Here is a 23689-nt window from a genome sequence, read left to right on the forward strand (position 1 = left end):
CCTCATGATGAGATGTCTTTACTGTTATCTTTTTGGTTGATGGCTGTATGTCTTGTGTCCTTAATAAAACTCAAAGTTCTGTGAAGTCATTTTAATATTCACCCCAGTGACCTCACACAATGACTGCTCCCCCAAAACCTTTTCTGGGAATAATTGAAATGGTGGGCAAAACAGAAGGCAGCTATTTTATCCTGGGCTGTAAGAACAAGGTTAAATTAGTTTAAGATACAATAGCAAAACCCAGTACCCCTCCTCTCTTCTGGGAATCTCCCTGGTTCTAGACAACCTTCAGTCCAGCTTCCTACCTGACACCATAATATAATGCACAAAATTCATGGCTGTACCTAAACATTGGTGAGTTTAATTTTTTGGTCAACTGTAACAACACAAAAAGATATGTTTCATTATATGGAAAAAATTCTTTTGAATTTACTTGAAACAATCAAACTGTTGGACTTGAGCCTAAGAAAACTTAAAATGATGAAAGAGACCTAGAAACTTTGGAGGGTCTTTAGGTAGCATCCAGTCCATGTCTCAAGTGGAAACTGTATGATACATGATTCTATTATTACCAAAAGATGGAGTTTCTTCCCTTCTTCCTGAAAAAAGGGCATCATATGTATTCATATGTATCTAACCTACCTGTCTACATTGTTTGCTCAGTTATTCAATTATCTTTGGGGATTCATTATGCCTATAATGATGAGGAGATTATGGGAACTTTATTTTCTGGGACTTCTTTCTCATATTACAATTAAAATGAGAGCGAATAAGAAGAACTTTTTTTTTCTCTTTTTTCAAAGGATGATAGAATTAATACTATTGGAACAGAAATATATTTGAGTTTTAAAAAGTTAACCTTGGTTATGCTCAATAATTACAAAGGTTCTTTTAAGAAAGACAGTGCTTCTCAAATGACTTTTAAAAATCCAACAGTACACACTAATTACAAATAAATAGCATATGGAATTGTAGTTTGAAGAGCAAATAAAATCTAGATGGCCCTGGTTGAAGCAGTGATCTTAGACTGATAAAACTTTGTCCATGCTTCACAAATTGTCATTTACCCCTGCTGGAGAACTCTTTTAACTTAAATATAAAATATACAATTTGGATGTGCAGTCAAAATGATCTGGCACAATCACATATTGGAGTACACAAAACCGTTATTTTGCTTTTGTGCCACAGTATAGACTTGCACCTTTGTATGTGAGGCTAATGAATATAATAAAATCTAATTCACAATGATAAAATTCAGAATTAAAAACCATATTAACTAAATGAAAATATAAGTGACCTGCAGGTGATAGAAAAATCTTTGGCAGTACTTAAGGGAAAGGTTTTCCAGAAGCAATTTTAACCAGCAATTTCAGTAAGCTTTTGGAATAAATTTTTTAATTTTTTCATACCATGAATGAATGGATTTACCGGAAAGGAAAATTTTCTAGACAGAGTATATTTTGTGTTTCTTGGTGGTGTGAGATTGTGATGTATTGCTAGGCAAGAAGATCCTTAGTGTGCATGTCCCACAGTTGTTTGAATATTGAATGAGAATATCCATGGAAGTTCCTTGTGTGCAGGTCCTGGGTGTGATCATCAGGCTCAGAAGCTGAAGATCAGAGTGACTACAACTATTTTGAAATATGTGTGTGCTGATGCAGGAGGGACACTTTGCAAATGCTTATGCTTATGTTGTTTAATTGTGCCACCAAAGTGTAATAAAAAGTTTGCATCAGGAAAGTGGTGAGGACATCATGGTAACTATAACAAATGGAGAGAGAAAAAAACAAGAGACTAGTGGTGATAACTGGTGGTGATTAACTATAGAGACCACTAGAACATTCTTGACTTGATGAACATATTGTAGGATTAATTTTTAAAATACTTTTGCACATTTTTTATGCTGATTTTGATTGATGCCTGGTTGCTGTTTGGCATGACTATTTCTGCAAACTTGGAAAAGTGTTCTCAATTCAAATAACCACTCTTTCCTCCGTGTTCTTCTGTGGTTTATGACTCCTACAGAGTGCTCATCATGGGATAAATGTCATTATGAGTTTATGTGTCAGTTATCTTTTTGAGGGCACAAATTCTATTTATTTTAAATTCTTAGTGTCCAACTTGGCACCTTGCACATAGGTCCAGAAATTCAACTTGTTGGTTAAGACCCAGTTTAAAGTTCACATCTTTAACAGAACTTTCTTTGAACACCTCAGATTAAGAAATTTATGCTTATACTTCAATTTAAATTAAACATCATCATTTAACTTCTTTTGCTTATTTAATCTTTAATTTCCCAAATTAGGAAAATGTATCATTTCCTCTTCCCCCTCACCTCCATCCCTTTGGGTCAAGCACAACTTGGGAAATTGGATAGAAAATGGAAACCTCTTGCTCCTGGCACAAGTAAACTTGGGCCAGAGTGCACAGTTGGCAAGGAAGTGTGGGCAGGATTTCAGCACCTCCATTTGTACTTGTGCAGTACACAATCTGCACAACTGTGTATGGCAGTCCAAAGCCTGAGAACTATTTTGATTGGATTACATTAGGAGAGGTCTCCTTGTTCCAGAACTAAACTGATAAGGAAGGTCATATATCACTTTCTGGTCTGTTCTTGACAAGTACTGAAATGAAGTTCCACCTCAAAAATGGACCTTTCAGTAAGTCAGGCTTTTCCTATGTGAAACTTACTTCCAAAATGAACTGTAGTGGTATTTAAACCTTTTATTTTATTGTGAACTCTGCTGTTATTTTTGCCCATTCTGCAAGAATCACAATTGTTATATGCTAGAGAGCTATAGGTTTACTTAGAAGCAGGAAGCTAGCTATTCACTGCCAGAATCAAATTATATGAAAATGTGTGTATGCATGTGTGTGTGCGTGTGTGTGTGAGAGAGAGAGAGAGAGAGAGAGAGAGAGAGAGAACGCAGACACAAGTTCTCGAATTTTGGTTTGGGGTTAGAAATGATCTATTTCAAATATTGTTTTAGATTTGACAGATTTCATTTGACTTATACTGAAATAACTTGGTAAAATCTGTTTTAATTTTATTAATTTTCTAGGAGTACATACTCCTTTTCTTGTGTGTCTATTACCCATGTATATTCTTTGTGACGTATTAGAAGAACAACAGCAGGTTAACTGTGATTTGCAACTATTCACCAAACAACAGCAATGTCAGCTAGTGTAGGAGCAAAAAAAGCCAACTGAATCTGGAAAACTGAGACTAATGAGAGTTTTAGAGTTTTAATTTCTTTTCAGAGGTGGTTACTTGTTCCATTGAAAAAATGGATTTAGGCCAGACTTGGTGGCACATGCCTGTAATTTTAGCAACTCTGGAGGCTTAGGCAGGAGGATGGCAGGTTTAAGACTCAGCCTCAGCAACCGAGAGACTCTGTCTCAAAATAAAAAAAAATTAAAAGGATGGGGGTTTGTAGCTCAGTAGTAAAGATTTAGCTGAATTTGGCAATTTTAATATCATTTTGGAGACCCCAGGCATGTATAGCATTGTTTCATTGAGGATATTCATTAAATCTATTGATAGCAGCCCTGCCAGATAAGTACAGTTTCCTGCTTGGGCCTGTTCACAAGGAGCTCCTGTTTGTCATTTGCTTACATCCTGTGACTAAGCTACGTAATAAGATGTTGAAACGCAGTGTGCTTTAATTACAAAATGACCACACCCAGTGAAAGATGTAAAGTCTGCTTTTTAAAAATGGAGACCTATTTATGGTTATGATCTCATGTTTTGTCAAAAACAAAATAAAACAGAAACCCAAACCATTCTCAAATAACATTGGATTCATCACATTGAGCTTTTAAACAGAAGCATCCTTGACCAGGCTGGACACCGTCTGTTCTGCATCCCTTGGGGAATGGCTGGCCTTTCACTGATTTCAAAGAGAACTTCCTAGCTGGATCCCCTCCCCAGGGATGTTAAACAAGACTGTGTCAGGGCCAAGTTCTCAAGGCTGAATTCTCAAGGCTACTGAGGAAAATTAGGAAATTCAGTGCTAAAGGACAGAAGTAATCAAACCATGTTTTCAGCTTCCCACGTGTTTGACAGAAGGTATTCATCTCATATGCAAATATCCATAGCTTTTTGGCCTCTTCTAGGGCTGTTAGAATGTTGAGAGCTACATTGGGAATTTTCTGTCTCCTAAAGCATCTTTGCTGTTGAAATTTGAATGCCATTAGGTTATTTGAATACAAAATCATTGAAATACAATTAAAGTCATAAGTTACCTTCAAATGCTGGTGTTTTAGTTTTTCTTCCTCTATTTTCAGACGCTTCTGAGAGATTTCTTCCTGTATTTTTCTCTTGTCCTGAAATATAAAATGTTCCAGCATAATTAATTTTGAAAATTTGCTTATACATGTTTTCTTGGGGTTGTCATTATTTGAATAATGAATGACTGGTCAGCCAGATGGCCTTGGCATTGGTATAAAGCTGCTTTGGAAACCCATAGTCCAAAGCAAAGAGAGAAAGAGAGAGAGAGCGAGACTGAGGTGCTGAATGATACAATGGAAAAAATGGGGTTTTAGAGGGAAACTTGAAACAGGCCTGAGGAGGCTTTATGGAAGGGAGGCTTCTGGCACAAGGGTAAAGAGGCTGCTGGGTGAAAGGCCAGCACCTGTGCAAGCCCAGGATCACCTCCGGGTAGTTAGGAAGCCGGAAAGTGAGACTGCTTCCTCCTTGGAGAGAGACAATAGAGAAACAGAGTTCAGACACCGCTTCTTAACAGTAGCTGGGGTGAAAAACAAACAAAAAAACCATGGAGAGAGACACTCTCATTTATCAAGTTTAAATTATAGTATCTTGAAAGAACAAATAGCAAAACACCACAGGAAGCAAGATCATTAATACATACTGGTTGTACTTTGTAGAAAATAAAGCATACATACTAAGTAGAGAGTCGGGATTGGATATCTGGCTGCTCGACTTGTAGCTCTGTATTAAGAAAAAATCCTTAACTTCTCTGTGTTTCAATGACCTCACCTATTAAATTGTGAAGCTCAGAGTACCTACCTCATAACATATGAACACTAGATGAGCAAGTATATGTGAAGGTTCCTATAACAGTGCTTGTTACACAGTGCTCAAAAATATTTGTTTAGTTGTTATATTGTGTGCATGTATGAATATGTAACAAATTCCATCATGTACAACTATGATGCACCAATAAAAATGAAAAAGGGGAAATATTTGTTTAGTGAAATTTAGCAAATAAGCACATAACCTGTTATTCACTCAGAAAACAACACATTAATTCTGACAATGCCTTTTCTGGCCTGAAATACTTGAGAGATTCCTGATTTGGAATAGAACCATTTTGACTAGCCATGTAAAAAAATCTTTACTTCCTCTCACTTTTGATTAGAGGTGACATTGTCCTCCATCTTGTTCATAAGAGTTGGTTGTAAATCTGCTTTCAACATGGAAAACTCCCAAAGGATAAAATTTTGTTGCCAATGAAGACATCTAAAAGAATTTGAAGCAGATTCAGAAGGTAATTTAGAAGGAAGAGTTCCAAAAATATTTGGCAGCCTCATTGAAATAAGTGCATGGCTTCCTGATGTGATTCCTTTGAAGATTAAAACTCTTTTTTGATGTGTAAGTGCAGGTACATTTGTTGAAGAAAAACAACACATTGTTCTCTAACTTCACGTCCTGTTTCTCTTTTGTATAGGAGCAACACCTGACTTCATCAGCACTACTTCTTAAATTTTATAAGCAGTTCTTTTGGGGAAAAATAGGCAAAAAGCATGGACCTTTATAATTCATTTTTTTTGGATGAAATTTAGTCATTAGTCACAAAAACTCTGTAAACCTCTGTGAGTCAATTCTCCATAAGAGACTTATTGAGCAAATATAAGTAGTATTTTGTAAGTGCTTCACAGGCGCTATTTCATTTAATAGTTGTAATAACAAAGAGATACTGTAATGACTTTCATTTTAGATGACAGAAAATGGAAGTTTAGAGTAGACTAACTCATCCAAGTTTGCATAAACAAGACATGGCAGAACCAGGATTGGAACCCAGGCAATTTAGCCAAGTCCCTGCACCACTTCCTCAAGTGGGAAGTTGGTTAGGCTAGTCATACCCTTCCTCATTGTCCTCTCCATTACCAGGCCCTGAGGCCTGGAGGCAACTTCAGGACAGGGAGCAACATTGGGACCTCTTATTAGAAGGGAGAACATTTTTAGTTCTCTAGATGTGATGCTGTATCTATCCATGTTTACCAACAGCCCCATAAAAGGGCACAGTGTGGTTGGGGGGAGTGACTGTGAAGCCCAGCAATACCTTCCTAACTTGTTGGTTGCCTGTTTGGACTGGTTTCATCTCAGGCCTAGTAATCAGGTAATGGAAGCTGTGGGTAGAAGCAGGGCCTCTGGGGTGTTTTGACAACACAAGGCTTATGCAAGGGTTGCTAAGGAATACCAGTGTTTTGTCACTTAGAGGTAACATGATGCCTCTTTCCTATTGGTCTAGGTAGGTGGGAAGATAATTTTATAATGTTATAGACATAATCCTATTTTAAGATAGGAATACTTTTCCCTCATAAGATATCCATTAACAGTAAGCTATTATCCTTTGACAAATTTGATAGGAATCTATATGTATTATTGAAAAATAATATCACAATAATTTAGTTTCAATATAGCAGAACAAACTAAGAATTATATCTAGCTCTATGGCTAGTGTACCATAAGTTATCAAAATTAACTAATTCCTTCTCAAATTATCATGAAACACATGTGAAATGCCATCTGTTTCCCCAAATTTCCTCAGAATGTGGAGCACCTCTGTAAATAACCGTTGTGACTTGGCACATCAGATATATTTTTCTGTAACTATTTTGAATAACATATCATTGTTTACTTCTTCAGTGCTCAGTTATCAGTGAACAATCAATTACATAGATGTTTGCTTGTCTGACAGTCTATTTTAGCAGATGATACCCACAAATTCCAATTCTGTGAAAGGCTTCCTCTTATTTGAAAAATTAATTTATGCACCTTGCACAACTATAAAGTTATTATCACCATCTAGGATCCAAAGATATTACCTCAATCACAATATTTAGGAATGTATTTTGGAGGTATTATTGATTAACAATGAGTATTGAAAATGCCTGATTCAGTCAAGAAGGCAGGATGTATTCTGAGTTACTTTGTTATTAATTTATTCAATACGGAGGTACAAGTCTAATTTATGGTGACATTAAGAGTTTTGCAGTGTTTAAAAATTATTCAGAAATAGGTGCTTTCCTCAAGAAGTTTCTGTTCTCCTAAAGAAGGAAAATCATTTGTGCAAGTGACGGTGGTCAGAGAAATATAGTGATACCTGTCACTAAGGCACAACAGAGGTGCTGAGGGTTGAGGGAAGACTGGGAAAGGTTGCTTCCAGCTGATGTGGTTAGGAGAAGCTTTGGAATGGCATCTGAGTAGGCATGTTGGGTAGTTGCTGGGACTGGGAGTGGGGAGAAAGGACATTCAGGTCAAGGGCCTGGAACTAGAACATTGGGACATTATTTGGAACAGCAAGTCTGGAATCTAAATTGCCATACAGGGAATAGCAGGAAATAACTAAGAATAACAGGATGAGGATAGATTCTTAATAGAGAGTATTGAATGGCATAACAAGGGATTTGAAACTTATTTATGTATTGAGATAGGGAGGAGCCATGAACCATTTTCAGGGTCATAACCATGTTTTAAGAAGTAAATATAGCCTCACTGTCTAGTAAGTGTTGAAGAGCGAGAAGCAGGTGACCGTTAGGCTACTCAACAAAGCAGAGACATGAGTACTTGGAGAGAAGGTGCAGAGGGTAGGGATGTCCAAGAGTGCCAGGCATTAAAATTATCAGCACTTGGCCACTGAGGACGTGTGGATGAGGGAGAGAGAAAGGCCAAAGGGAACACAGAGCTTCCCTGTCTATGTAACTGACAGGAAGACAGCATCCCTGATAGATATAGGGAATTCAGGAGAAGGAAGAATGGGTTGGTGATGAATTGATGATGGACCCAGAATACATTTGCGGTGTCGCTGGGTGGACTTGGTGGGGCTGTCTGGTTGGATGGAGATGTTGGATGGAGGGAGATGAGGAGTCAGAGCTGGAGATAAAGGGGGTGGGATATTGAAGGGAATAGAGGAGAGCATGATAAGAGACATGGTTATGAAAAGAAAAGGAGGTGCTAAAGATAGATTTCCCATGGAGCAGTCACGGTGAAGGAGTAGAAGAGGAAGGGGGCCCACGTGGAAGTTTATTTGGGGATCAGTTAGATAGTATTTATAATAAAACCTGTTGAACTGAGTCACAAGACTGAAAGGAGCAATGAGAGAGTACATGCTTCCACACAAGGAGGAAGTCATGGACACATCAGCACAGTTTCTGTGCCCTGATATAACGAATTATCAGAGGTGCAGTTCTTACATGGCCCAAATACTTCATTTTATATCTTAGAGTTCAAGGTACTGAGAGGCAAAGCAACTTACTTAATAAGGTGTTTAGTAGCAGGGCCAAGACCCATCAGCAGATCTTAGTTTCCAGTCCTGGGCTCTTTTAGGTTTTCCTGTTTCCGTAAAGGAAAGGCAAAACCGATCGTGGGCATTTAGATAAAAGTAAAGAAAAACAGAAGTCTCCTGCTGTTACACTAGATACCACGTGGTCAGAAAGTGGGTACAGGCGTGCTTTAATAAATGGATTATAAAAAATTTTAAGAGCAAGTTAGAGCAACCATAAAAGAATTCATAATTCTTGAAAAAATTCTTTAAAATATTTCTAGAGGGATGATAGATCACGAGGCATGGGCAATTTACAAATGAAATCACGGATACACAATTAAAAATGATCTCAGATAAGAAGAAAGGAAGGTACCAAAAAAAAATAAATAAATAAAAAACCACATAGTTTAAATTTAACTGGGACCTTCCCAATGAGCTCATGTAATCAGGACTAAAGAAACGAGGGCTGCACCTATTTTTAATGCTGTACATAAAGTAAATATCCAGGGCAATGTGAAGATCTAAAATACATGAAAAGCATCAGTGTCACAAAAGTGTGCATGTTGTGTGTGTGTGTGTGTGCGAGATTCTCATAAAAAAATGTTAAAAGCAGTAAGACTATTGCTGAGATAAATAGTGTAATGCATACTAAAATAACAGGGACAAAATAGAACTACTCCATGTCTATTTTGTTCCCATAGTTTTGATTAAGGAGAGTAATCTTGATCCTGGGAAGGATGGAACAAACACACTTAAAGGAAAATTAACACCCAAGAGGAAGTAAACTCTCAAAGGCAGAGTTGCTCTCTGGTCTCCAGTGAGTGAGCTTTATTTCAGGGAGAAGAAAAATTTATAGACATGGCAGAAGAATATTGTTGTGTAATCTCCTTGAAATTTTGGATGAAATGAAAAGATGTAAGACTGAAAGTGGCAAATGCCCCAATTTCTGGAAGAGGGTAAAAATGAATTACAAATATTGAAAGACTGGTGGGATTTATTGGTTAATCCCTGGCAAAGTTGCAGAATGAATTGCATTTAGACAAGGAATGTTGTATTTAGAGAGGCATATCTAGGAGGTAGGGTTTGATTATTAAAAACAAAGATTTAGGACTGGGGGTGTAGTTCAGTGGTAAAGCACTTACCTTTCAGGTTTGAGAACCTGGGTTTAATCCCTAGCACCATCAAAACAAAACAAAAACAGAAAGTAAAAACAAAGAAAATTTTATCCTTGCATCTTAATTATATTAATTATTTCAAGATCAGCAGAAGATTTTGATGTTTGTAATAATGGCTAACATTTAGTGAGAACTTTTTTTTTTTTTTTTTTTTTTTTTTTGGCACCAGGGATTGAATCCAGGGTCACTTAACCACTGAGCCACATTTCCAACCTTTTTTGCTTTTTATTTCGGACAGGATATCACTAAGCTACCTAAACCTCACTAAGTTTCTGAGGCTGGCCTTGAACTTGTGATACTCCTGCTTCAGCCTTTCAAGCCACTGGGATTACAGGTGTATGCCACTATGCCAGTCTTAATTGAGAACTTTTAATGTTCTAGAAACCACTTCAAATTCATAAATACATCAATTTGTTTAATCGTCCCTAAATCTCCAAGAGGTAGATCTAGGTCACCAGGAAAGCAATGTGTCTTGGTTCTGCATGGGTTTTTTGTACTGGGATTGAACTCAGGGGCACTCAACCACTTAGCCACATCCCCAGCCCTTTATTGTATTTTATTTAGAGGCAGGGTCTCACTGAGTTGCTTAGCACCACTGAGTTGCTGAGACTGGCTTTGAATTCCTGTCCTCCTGCTTCAGCCTCCCAAGCCTCTGGGATTACAGGTGTACAGCCACCATGCCCAGCTTCTGCATGGCTTTTGAAAAAAGGTTATTTGCCCTACAAATTTGTGAAAAACATGAGTAGAAAAGAATATTTATTTGATGGGGACTGTTTTAATGCTTTTCACACCACAGTCCTGTAGGAAGATGGACGGAAAGTTAAAACTAAACTCAGCAAACACATAAAGATATTGAGCTAACTTTCTGAATCAGAATTTCAAGGATGAAGTGCAGGTGGACTGGAAGTTTTGCTGTTAGAAACTGCTGCAGGTGACTATTTGTCAGCCCAGTATGGAAGCCAATGTGATAAAAGATAACTAAGTGAGGATTTCAAAACTTCTTGAATGAGAGGAATGATGGACCCAAACTAGTGACTAAATTTATTATTAATAAGATTAATTAGGAAACCATAGCAAATAATTTAATTGTAAAATATTTGGAAACCTAGACAACTTGAAAGAAAAAAATATAAAAATCTCTCAGACTTTGACTACTTTAGCAATAACTACCATCATAATTTGGAACATTTTATGCCAAATATACTCTAATATACACAGACCACAGATACACATCTTATGCATAAACCACACACAGGGGCCCCCCACAAACAGGTTTGTTTCCACCATTTTCCCTTTGAACATTTCCCATTAACTAAATTTTATTAAAAATCAAAAGTTTAAATTTTATTTGAAATATAATTTGCTTAACCATTCCTTTTTTCTGTCTTTTAGGTTGTTTTGAGTTTTTAGCTATTGCAAGTAACCATGTGATGAATTCCTTTCTATGTCAATTTTGGACCAAAATTAGAGAATAAATTCTCTAATTTCATATCACAGGTTCCTACAAGTTACTGCCAAGTCAAGGGGTGTGGATGTTTTTAAAATTCTTGGTGTAGATGGCTAAAACACTCTAATGAAAAGTTGTTTATTGCTCTTATCAAAAATGTCTTGATCACCACAAAACAGACTATTATCTCTTATTACTTAGGAATGTTATAAGTTAAAAAAGTTAGTTTTGATAAGACAAAATATAGTCTCACTGATGCTTTAGTGAGATTTCTGAGATTAGTGTGGTCAAATATTCATAATTTCCTTGGCTAATTACATTAGTAACTGTTATTTTTAAATTGCCTGTTTGTGACATGAATTAATTTTTCTGTGAGCCTGATTATTTATTTATCAATTTTTAAAAGCTCCTTAAATTAGGGATAGTAACCTCTTGTTTCCCACAATAGATGTAAATACTTTTTCTTATCTGCATTTAAATGTTATTTGTGATGTTTTAAGTATGGAAAGTGTTTTTGTATTGCTCTGGTATTTTTAATATCTTTTGTATCTGAGAGCTGATAATTATTCATCCATATTTTCTTCCAGTATTCTAAATACTGAAAAGATACACTTCTTTAGGTGAATCTTATTTTGATTTATGGTAGGTGCCAATTTCCCAGCCAATTTTAATTAATTATCTGCACTTTTATTAAAAAATTCTTATTGATTTAGGATACAACATCTATCATTTACAATTTTTAAAATTTATACATCAGGATCTGGTTCTAAGTTATTTACATATTTTCTCAAATTATTGATTTTACCAGTACAATATAATTAGCTTGTACATCAGTGAGGTAAATTAACAGTTTATTGGGCAAGTATTCCTTTATTGTTCTTATGAAAAAAACTCTTGATTAACAATAACTTATTTTTCCAAATGGACCTTGGATTAATTTTATTGAATTCTAACAGAAACGAAATTGAAAACCCAACTAATTCCTTATCTCTCCTCACTCCCTGACCAAAAAAAAAAAAAAAAAAAAAAAAATCCAGCTAAACAACCAAATGAACAACAAAAAAAAAACTACATACCTTGATGGAATTTAAAATTTTACTGAATAGAATTATCACTATCCAGAGATAATAAAATATTGATAATGTTATATGTGAAATATAGCTTCATGATATAATTTATGAAATTGGAATTATGTTTTATGTGTTTTGCAATATGAAATTTTTTCCCACATTTTTATTGGTGCAATATTGTACTAATATTGAAGTGATTTGTTCTTACATATTTGTACATGCACACAATGTAAAGTTGTCATTTGGCCAGTATCACTCCCCAGTGCTTCCCTCCTCCTTACACACCTCCCATGTCTTGGGCTTTTCCTCTGCTGATCTCCCTTTGATTTTTAGAAAATCGAGCCTCACCTCTGTTTTTCCTTTTTCTCTCTAGCTTCCATATATGAGGGGAAACATTCAACCTTTAATCTTATGAGTCAGACTTATTTTGCTTAACATGATGGTCTCTAGTTCCATCCATTTTCTTGCAAATGCTGCAATTTTGATTTTTCTTTATGACAGAATAAAATTCCATTTTGTATATATAGCACATTTTCTTTATCCATTCATCCGTTGATGGACACATAAGCTGGTTTAATAGTTTGGCTATCATGAATTGTGCTGCTATAAATATGGGTACGCATGTATCACTGTAGTGAGATGACTTTAATTCTTCAGGATAAATACTGAAAAGTACAACTGGGTCATACAGTGGTTCCATGCGTAGTCTTTTGAGGAGCCTCCATACTGATTTCCATTGTGGTCGAACTAATTTACAGTCCCATCAACAGTGTAAAAGTGTTTCTTTTTCTCTACAGCTTCTCCAGCATTTTTTATTATCATTTGTATTCTTGATGACTGCCATTCTGACTAGGGTGTGAGAAATCTCAGTGTAATTTTAATTTGCATTTCCCTAATTGCTAATGTTGAACATTTTTTCATGTATTTGTTGGCCATTTGTATTTCTTCTTTTTAGAAGTGTCTGGTTAGTGCATTTGACCATTTATTAATTGGGTTATTTGATTTTTGAGGGGTGTAAAGTATTTTGAGCTCTTTATTTATTTATTCATTTATTTTTTAAAATAAAGTGTTTTATTTTTTAAACTAATGTTTAATCTCTTAAATATTATTTTATAAAGTTTTTATAAATCATTCTTTGAATCCATATAAATCAGTTAACATAATTCAACAGTACATCTGAAATATGAATTAAATGTCAAGAGAGCTTTTAATCCTCTTTTGTGCAAAAATGGCAAAATGTCTTTATATCTCATATTGTCAAAATTTAAATAAACCAGGCTCTCCTTACTGTCCGTTAAAAATATATTTAAGTTTACTTCTCAGTGTGGAGAGTAACACAAAATTTTATAGTTTGACAGATTATTTTCATCTAATTACAAAATATTTAAATCACATAAATAAATTTTTAACTAAATCAACACACATAAATCTAAAGCATTTTTATACATAAGTGATGAAACATCTGAAAGGGAAATGAGTAAAACAACTCCATTCACAAAAACCTCAAAAAAAAAACAAAAACAAAAACAAAAAAAACTTGGGAATCAATCTAACCAAAGAAGTGAAAGATCTCTACAATGAAAACTACAAAACATTGAAGAGAGAAATTGAGGAAGACCTTAGAAGATGGAAAGATCTCCCATGTTCTTGGATAGGCAGAATTAATATTATCAAAATGGCCATACTTCCAAAGGTGCTATACAGATTTAACACAATTCCAATTAAAATCCCTATGACATTTCTCATAGAAGCAGAAAAAGCAATCATGAAATTCATCTGGAAGAACAAAAGACCCAGAATAGCCAAAGCAGGAGGTATCACTATACCAGACCTTAAACTCTACTCTACGGCAATAGTAACAAAAACGACGTGGTACTGGCACCAAAATAGACAGGTAGATCAATGGTACAGGATAGAAGACATGGAGACATACCCACATAAGTACAGTAATCTAATACTAGACAAAGGTGCCAAACACTTACAATTGAGCTCTTTATATATTCTAGATATTAATCCTCTACCAGAAAAGAAGATAGCAGATTTTCTCCCATTAAATAGGTTATTTCTTTACATTCCTAATTGTTTCCTTTACTATGCAGAAGCTTTTTAATTTGGTGCTGTCCCGTTTATTAACTCTTGGCAGTATTTCCTGAGCTTTAGGGGTCCTATTGAGAATGTTGTTGCCTGTGGTCTAAAAGTTGGAGTACTGACCCCATGTTTACTTCTAGAAGTTGTGCAGTTTCTGGTCTAATTTCAAGGTTTTGATCCATTGCAATATGACATTTCTTTTAATAGATCATGAATATAATGATATACCATGTTATTAAATAGTATTAAATAGTATTCTATATTACTTTTCATAACTATACATTATTCCCTCCCCCCCCCCTCACACACACACACACACACACACAGACACACATGCACACTTATTTGATTAATCTTTATGTTTGGACTTTGAGTTTGTTTTCATTTTTGCACTATAAGAAATGACTCTGTTATATTATGAATATCTTAGGATGTCCATGTCTGTGTATATCTTTTATTTGTCTGGTAAGTTCCTTGTAATGAAATTCTGCATCAAAGGATAAAAAGGTTTTTGAGATTTCCTATACCATTTGCCAAATTGTTCTGTTTTTAGAGATTTCATGCTTTAACCAGAAGTGAATGCTTTCTTAGAAATTTTGATTGAAATTCCATTAAATTTAAAATAAATTTGGAAGTCTATGACAACTTTGAATTCAAACTAACTATCCAGGAATTGTTGCCTTTCTGGTCACATATATTATGCTGCTTAGCAAAGTTTTATCATATAAATCCTGCATATTTCTTATAATAATAGATATAATAGTATAAAAATATCTTCATATAAACCTAGCACATCTCCTTACTAGTATTATTTTTAAGTTTTAACATTTAAAAATTTTTTTATACATACTGAAAATGGGATATTTTCACATTATATTTTCTGAATAATTATTGCTTTTCAGAAAACTGTTGATTTTTATATATTAGTTGTACATATGACTGCAGAACTTTCAAATTAATTATGATTCTTAACTTCAGACACTGACGCTGAGAACAAGTCTGTTTAAGTCATATAGTTGACCTAGTGGTAGAACTTGAGTTAAGCCTAATTTTCTGTAGCTTCATCAGTGATGATTTTTACACACATCTTATTGCTTACCAAATATATCAGTAGAAATACAGTTTCCAAAATAAGGGGCTCTGTTCTGCTGAGGACCCTGTTCAACTCTCAGCACCAACTTTTAACAGTGATGCTGACATTTTAGAGAGTATCTAGAAAGTGCCTATGATCAAATGATCAAAATCCAGAAAATGAAGTTATATAGCACCAGTGGTTGGAGTCATGATGGTTGAGAACAAGGTAAAGGAAACCAGACTCTGGTGCATCATGTCAGAACTCTTCAACCTAGAGAGCTGTCCTCAAATGGAATAGGGTGTTGATCTACCTGGTATGGGAAACATTCCAGGAGAAGCTAGGTGCACAGCTCCTAAGCAGGGAGTGAAGAGGATGGGAATGTGAACAGAGAATCTCTATGTTTTCTTTTGGTCCTATGATAATTTCGGAATCTAACTTTGGAATACTCTCATTCTTAAATAGCCATGGGAATTGAACATGGTGGTTATCACAATAACTTATGGAGCAAATCAAAAAGCAAAAACTTGCTAAATCTCATTTCATTCTGTAATTTTAGTCTTCTTTCCCAACCTTACAATATATTCTAAGAGAGCTCCCAATGAAATCCAGTTTGCGTTCTACTCTTTTATTCCTTTGTCTATCTTTTCTCATTTATTCTAATGATTAGTGACAAAGTAGAACAAGGATAAGGAACAAACACAAAACAAACCCCTCAGCTATTGAGGGTGATGGTAAGCTTGACCTGGTTTTCAGTGTAAAAGCAAACTGTTAGCAGGTCAGTCATTAGCATTCCCCCTTCTCAGCTTGATTGTAATTGTTCAGTGCTTCACTGACTCATCCACATGATGGTATTGGTGCCCCAGCTAGTGCTGAGCTCATGGTTGGAGGAACTGTGAGAGATGCAGAGAGGTCTTGGTATTAAGAAGTCTGGCCGGAGGCTAGAGACTGTGCCATGGAGACAGATGGGGAGGATGTGACCAGGGCTTTCAATATTGGATGCTCTGAGAAATGACTTGGATTCCATCTCAACCCTCTTTAAAACAGTAACAAGCACTTCAGAAATGCCACCACCTTCTCTCTTTTGCCCATTCTACTCCTGGCAGGCTAAGGAAGGTATGGGGAGATTGCAGTGAGTAGAGGCCTGATTTGAGTTAGAAAATGTGATTAAGAGAGGCAGAACCTCTAAAGGTTCTTCTCCTTGCTCCACTTCACACTCTAAGAGTGAGCCACAGAAATCGAGGGAACTTCTGAGTAGAGGTGAGGGTTGCAGTTTGGATGTTTATAAGAGTTTGTTGTGATGTTGTGGTCAGAAAATCTGACAAACAGAAGAAATTTGGTTTCTACCATTTAACTAATCATCCTTGGCCTTAGGTTTATCACATGTGCAGTGGAGATGGCAACATCTGTTGTTGAAAATAGTCAGAATAATCATAGAACTCTTTGGACCAATGAGATAATGAATGAAAATTTTATTTTTTTTTTAAAGCCTAAATGTTGTGTAAGAATAGGTGCTGCTTTATTGTTAGTAATCTTAGAATCCTTCTGCTTAAGAGATGCACTTTATATTCTAGGTTTGTTAGCACAGGTCCACAGCTGTCACAGCTCCTCTTCCTGTGCTGCATCACCCTGTGTGGATGACTGATGCAATGATACACTGAAAACTCGCTGCTTAGGACAGATTTCCATTCAGAGCTTCAGAGGATAACCCTGTTCCTTGTCTTCAATGGCTCACTGAATCCTCTCAGTCCCTAGGACTTTACAGAAAGGTTAAGAAAGTACAGTTCTCACTCTCCGACTTCTTGATGTTTTAGGAAAGTATCCATCCCACACTGTTCTGGGTGAGGGAAGTTCTTAATGCAGTCAATTTTTACGGAGTCTCTCCACAAAATGACATCACTGCAGTGTAAGTGAATTAAAATATTTTTATTTTAAGAAGGCTAGGTGTTTGAGACTGGAAATTGTGAATGGGGAAGTCCTGATTCAAGGGCTCCATTTGCTTAGACTACAGTTAGACACTTAAACTCTAATTTGTTTTAATCACAGTTTTCTTAAGAAGCAGATTATTCTTTTGACCATTCTGTAATGTTCAGAAAGTTCATGAGGATCCTTGTCAGTGGAGGATCTAGTGAAGTAAGCATTATCATTCTGTAGCACACTGGAAAAACCTTCCCCTGTTATCGAAAAGCAGTTTCCTTAATGAGCTATCAAAATTATTATGCCTGGTCACATGGTCTCTTTTATGGGTGGGCTATTATGTTTGGCAAAGAAATGTGGCATAGCACATTTGTTTGAAGAAATCTTTCCCTCTCTGGAAGAAACATGTAATCTTGGTACAGCACTGTGGAAATTGTACACAGCGTTATTGTTTGAATATTCTGGCTTAGGGCTTCTTTATTGAGGAGATTGCTACATCTTCATTTACCATCTTCCTGTGGATGTCTTTGAATGCTCACCACAAATTAGAAGTTGTTTTTGTAACTTTGCCTTAACTCTGAGACATGGTGGGTAACAATGGTTCATTATGCATGCTTTTAACCACGACTACTTTTAGAAGTTCTTAGAACTCTACATAATACAATGGTCCAAAAAAAAGTATAAGGCATATCTTTGGTAGTGGTCCAAGCTAGCTTGCTCTTGTTTTACTCTTTCATTTGTGCAGGTAGAATGAATAGGAAGAAATACATATGGCTGCCTAGAATATAGGAACAGGGTTGGCTTCTTAGGCAAGTGACCTTTGAAATGACATGGAGCATCATGTTCAGATGGGCCCAGATCTTAGTTTAAGGCTTTGGTGTCATCATCTTGAAATTTTGTATATTAAAAAATATAACATTTTTAAACAAATGTTGCCACCTTTCCTTGTATATTGGGCCCTACAAACTCCATAGCATGTTCTGCCTTTGGGTCATAAGGTATTTTATTGACTTTAAGAAGATCCCAAATATTGAAGGAACTGAGGTGGAAAGCCCAAGGATGGGGAACAAGAACTAAAGGAATAGAGGGGCTGGGGTTGTGGCTCAGTGGTAGAGCCCTTGCCTAACATGTGTGAGGCATTGGGTTGGATTCTCAGCACCACATATAAATAAATAAAAATAGAGGTCCATCAACAACTAAAAAATATAAAAAAAGATAATTAGAACCCATCTGCATTTATGTTATTGTTTTAATATGGGTCTTTGAACAAGAAGATTTCTGTTTTACGTAAAGACCTTCTTGCCTCCTAAATTCCTGTATTTACAAGTCAAAAAAAAAAAAATAACCTTTGGGGGTGGAAATAAATAAGGAGTGGATCCAGGGAAATGTGAAGTATTTTTGTTGTTATTTATTTATTTTTTTTTTCATCTTGAGCAGCTTTGGCTGGCAAATCTGGCTCTGTTGCTCAAATTCCAGTGTCAGGACTTTCTGTGGCTCCTTTCCAAAGGGAGGCAGTTGTAGACAGGTGCATCTACTTGTGATTCCTACTGTTGTCTAACTTTTGACAGAGTGCCCCCTCCCTTAGGGCTATGCTCATTTGTCACCCTAACTGTGAAGCACACCCTGACCACTCCCACCTTAAAATTACCACCCACTCCCACCTTCACTCAGGAGGTTCCCAATGCTCCTTATTTCTCTTCTTTCATTTAAATGTAGAAGGCTGGACACATAGTAAGTGCTTAACAACTATTAATTGAGCAAAGGCCCCACAAATGTGCTATGTCACACTTCTTTGCCAAACATAATAACCCACCCATAAGAGGGACTGTCTGATGAGGTATAAAACATGAGTTGATACACACATCCCTAATGGTTAAAGTTAGGCCTTAATGAGACTATAAACGACTGTCTTGTCTTCTCTGTTGATTCTGTTCTCTATAAATTGATTCTAGTTCTCAGAATTCATCTCAGCTCAACCCTAGAACAGAACTGTTTCTGCAAGTCTATGATTTCTAGGTAGTTTCAGATCCAGGAGTTTTTCAGTTTGAGCATTCCCATATTAGGAATGGTCTTTTCCAATGGTCCCATAGGAAGGGAGATAAGACATGTTCCTTGTAGCGGAGGATGTCAAGAATGTGTAGAAAGTTACTCATCCTAAAGGGATCTTTCTGTTCCTCAGGGAAATCTACCCAGGCCTTTTTATTGTTCTTCCATGCTCACTTCTACAGAATTTCTTCTTTAGGGATAACTCTGTGGGGACACACTTGGGCCTTCATCCCACTTCTCTCAAAAGTGCTGGACACATTGGTATCATCAGTTCCAGCAACCTTATAAGTGAATTTCAAATTACTACTTCAATAGCTCTCTCTTTGCATCAAAATTAGGTATTTGTTAAACTATGTACAACTCAAAAATAGGCTCAGGAGACGTTTTAGGTATGAAAAATAATATTTAATCAGTTTGAAGCAGTATTTTAAAAAACTATTGTTGCAAACTGAACCTTTTGGCGAAGGGGTATTTTGACCACTGGTTTACGAAGGGAAGAGTTGGTACATAGATGAAGCAATGAAGGAAGAAGATGAAAGAAGCAATTACATAGAGTGTGCGTTTAGTACTGTTACACTGAAGTGCCTCTTTTAAACAATTATTTCTGTGCACTTTCATAATTTTGCATTCACTGTCTTTAAATCTTTGAGAAGACTTCTGTCTAAAGTTCAATTTACAGATACAAACAATGAATGGCATCACCACAGTAATTTAATTTTCAGTTAGAGAGCCCAAGTGCCACATTCCATCTACTTAATGTGTCTAATTTTTTTAAGAGGAAGATTGTCACATGATTCTGTCAAATTATAGTCATATACATTTATTTTTTCAATTCTTTGAAGTGGAAGTAATGACTTTTAAGGCACTTGAAATCAGGTGGAATAAATATAGGAGCAAAGATTATATTTCAAACAGATCTTAGAGTATTAAAGTTCTTTTTTTTTTCCAAAGTGCAGTCTGTGAGTTGGTGTGTCTTGGTTCATTAGGCAATTGCCTTCTGATTTTTCTCTCGAAGTACATGGAAGTTATTTCAGTGTAGGAAAATGGTTAAGATGAGAAGATTGACTCTGAGTTTTAGTCTAGGTCAGAGATTGTGAAGATTATGAGTACTTCTAAAGAGAAATCATCCTTGCAAGCTTCCTGGATACCATGTATTTTAATTTTCCCAGGAAGAAAGGGAATAGTGAGGTGGCTTCCTGGGTAAGGCCAGGGTGGAGAAAGCTGGCATTTCCAGGGCCCTAGAAGGGAGGAGGGTGATGTGTTGTTTCCATGGACACACTACTGCTCCATTTCCCCTCTAGGTGGTGACAAATGTGACTGGATTTAGCCTGGTGAGGTGTAGGCTAATGGGAATTTGTTCCCATAAAATTTTTCCATTTTCCCCCTACAACTTTTATGCAAGTATATGACTTCTAAGCTACAATTACTTTGTGACCTTGCTTTGGAAATTTGCTTAATTCTTTCTAATGGGATACATTTAGGCTAATGGAATAATCCAAAAATTAGTTTTTTTTTAATTATCAAAAATGCATGTGTCTCTAGATTTAGGAACTTACTACCCCCTCCACTGCTTTTAAATTATTAGGATCCTGCTTGCATTTGAACCTTCAGTGAAAATTCTTAATCTTCCTGAATAGTTCCATGCAGCCATGTCTTTGGAACATGTGCTACTTCAGTGTGAGTTTTAAGGTGCACTGGAGGTAGCACAGGCTTAAGCTAGGGTGTGCCCCAATTCAAAAAGGAAAATTCAGACGTGTCTACTTGTATTTCATTGAGGACATGATTTCATTTCATTAAGAGACAGAAGCACTAGAAAAAGTAGAACTTGTGACCACACAACTCACAGTCCAGTAAAGCAACCTTTAGACAACAGCTGTAATGTAAAAGGCCCATGCCAAAAACAACAGAGCAGAGAGGAGTTCCTGTCCTTTCAAGCAGCACAGCTGAAACAGTGGTCAGGTTTTAACAGCAAAACAAAACAAACAACAACCCAGGCCAAGGCTTTCTGAAGAAAGGAAAATATAATAATTAGAAGTTAGACATTTAAAAAAAGGATTATGGAAAAGTGACAGCCTTATCAATGGACTCCTGGTTCCTTACCAATGGCTAAGAAACCATTTCAACGTGTTGAATCCTTTCTAGGTAAAACTAAGACACTATATTCATTTAATAAAAACCTTAAATTAGTTATGCTGTGAGAATTTGAATTATTGTTATGCTATGAGAATTTGAAGAGACAAGAAAAATATCCTCCTACCACACTGATTAAGCATCAGTTTGTAAAAAGTACTCATTTCTTCCTGATAGCTAATTTCAAATTTTGATGGCAAAAAATATGAGAAATTAGGGTGTTGATTTTCAAAGATTTTTTCTCCTTAAAAAAGTTGTATTAAAAGTTGAAGCTATGATAAATGATTGTGTTACAAATTTCCAGGTTACTGCCAAGTGCAGTGTTTAAATAGCTGAATCATTTAAGAAAAGTAGTTCATTTGTTGCTTTGACTCTTTCCCAGAACAAACATAAAAACTGCACTATTTTTCTTCCCGGCATTAACGAAATATTTTCCAAATCCACTGCATGCACCACATTCCTCTATCAGGATCTTATTCAGTTTATGACTGTACTGGAAACTGATCTCTGAGAATTAATCTGATACATGCTTTTACCTACTTTTCTCTTGTTCAATGCTTAGCTTAAATATACCAAACTTCATTTTAATTGTTAGGTTTTCTGGAACATACACTACAAATAAAAAGTTTCAGATCTTTTGTTTTATTTCTTTTTCTCTTTCCCTTTTAAAAGAATCAAACTTCTTGCTGCATTCATTGCTTTAAAAAGTTTCCAAGTGGGGGATCTGCTTTTTGATCTAATGCCTGTCAAATACAAATTTAAGGAGAAACTGTATTTTTAAGGTGCACAAAAGATGAATGATAGTTAGCCAGACTGCCTGAAAAGCTTTTGATTGTTGTTTAAAGCATAGGAATTGTTTGTGAAAATCAGGAACATTTGCCCTGCACTCAGGTTCTAAAGCCCAAGAGTTACAGAGGTTCACAAGGGTTAAGAGAAGCAGAGATAGATCCACCGAAGGATGACGGATCTGTTTTTCCACTGAGGGGGGCTCAGCGACAGGGACAGCTAGCAACCAGTGCTGTTCCTCTAAGCAACCACCTTAATGAGTTATAACCATATGCAGACTTACTGTGATGGCCTGGAGTCTTCCCTTCACTAGTTCAGCTTCTTCCATTCTAGAAGTCAAGGACAGTCAGACGCTGAAGGAAGTCCAAAGCTACCATAAATCAAAGAGGCTCCTTGGGGAAGAGGCGCTGGGGTGATAGGGAGAGGCAGGGAGAAGTCCGTTCTTTGCACCAGGGAGAAATGGAGAAATTCCCCACTTGTCAGGAGCGTCTCCGAGCAGATGCACAGATCAGGCCAGACAGACACATGTAATGAGGGTGTGCTGGGGAGGCAGACGCTGAGGCTGCTGGCACGAGTTGACTGACAAGTTTGAACGGCAGCGGCACAAGCCCTTTTCCTTCAGGAGCTGCCAGCTCTTTGTTGTAATGTGCACAGTTAGCAAGGCACATTTTCTTATTAACTGTTCCTTACCCAATTCATCATTTTCCAGGATTGGCACAGGGAACCATCACACTGTTTAATCAGACTGTGCTCCAGCAACACACAGCTGTCCCCACATGCGTGGATCTGTGCGTGTTTGCAGGAAGTTGGTTCACCTGCACTCACTCTAGGATTACAAAGAGAGAGCCTCACCTCGGCTGGACAGAAGTGCCAAGTCACTTATTTGTCTTTCTCTCTGTTTGGCTTTAGACAATAATAGTTACTTTAGAACTCCACATAGTGGTAAATTTACATGGGCTGTCCTCCTCCCCCTCTTTCCCATCTACAGCAGTTTGTTGCAAACTTTGGAATTTCAGATCATGGAGGAATCAAAGGTGTTAAGGTGATGATATTAAAAAGCTGACCCACCAGGAGTGCTCAGTGAGCTTTAAACAGCAAGTACCATGCTCTGCTGGTGCCCAACTTGGATTTCTATGGAATGCAGTTCTTTCTTGGACCTCATTCAGAAATGGCACTCTCGGCTTCCATGAAGGTGCCCATTTTGACCTCACCAGTTACGCAAGAGAAAGGAGTGAGCCTCTGCGAGTGTGACGAGATGTTCTGTAACTGCTGGCAGCCCAGCACCACGTGGACGTTCCCTTGCCCTTTAGAAAACAGGAGCGAAACCCAGTGAAGCTCTTAGGTCAAAGCAGAGACTAGGAAGCTTTGCAATGGACTTTGTTTTCTTTTCCTTGGTGGTTCTTTAATTAAATTTTGATGTAGTAAACCCTAATTACCATCTACCTCAT

The 23689-nt window shown here is 36.6% G+C and overlaps 1 protein-coding gene across 1 annotated transcript in view; it reads right to left on the reverse strand.

Annotated features, from left to right (window-relative positions):
* The window catches only part of Palmd (palmdelphin), a 49287-nt gene extending 26065 nt beyond the window's left edge, over positions 1-23222 (reverse strand). The window contains exons 1-2 of the mRNA XM_047556852.1: positions 22525-23222; positions 4246-4326 (exon numbers count right to left, since the gene is read on the reverse strand). Coding sequence (XP_047412808.1) covers positions 4246-4326; positions 22525-22569 — 126 coding nt within the window. The 5' untranslated portion in view covers positions 22570-23222. The remainder of the gene's footprint in view (positions 1-4245; positions 4327-22524) is intronic.
* Positions 23223-23689: the final 467 nt, after the last annotated feature.

The sequence above is a fragment of the Sciurus carolinensis genome, chromosome 1, assembly GCF_902686445.1.
Source record: "Sciurus carolinensis chromosome 1, mSciCar1.2, whole genome shotgun sequence".
Lineage (NCBI taxonomy): Eukaryota > Metazoa > Chordata > Mammalia > Rodentia > Sciuridae > Sciurus > Sciurus carolinensis.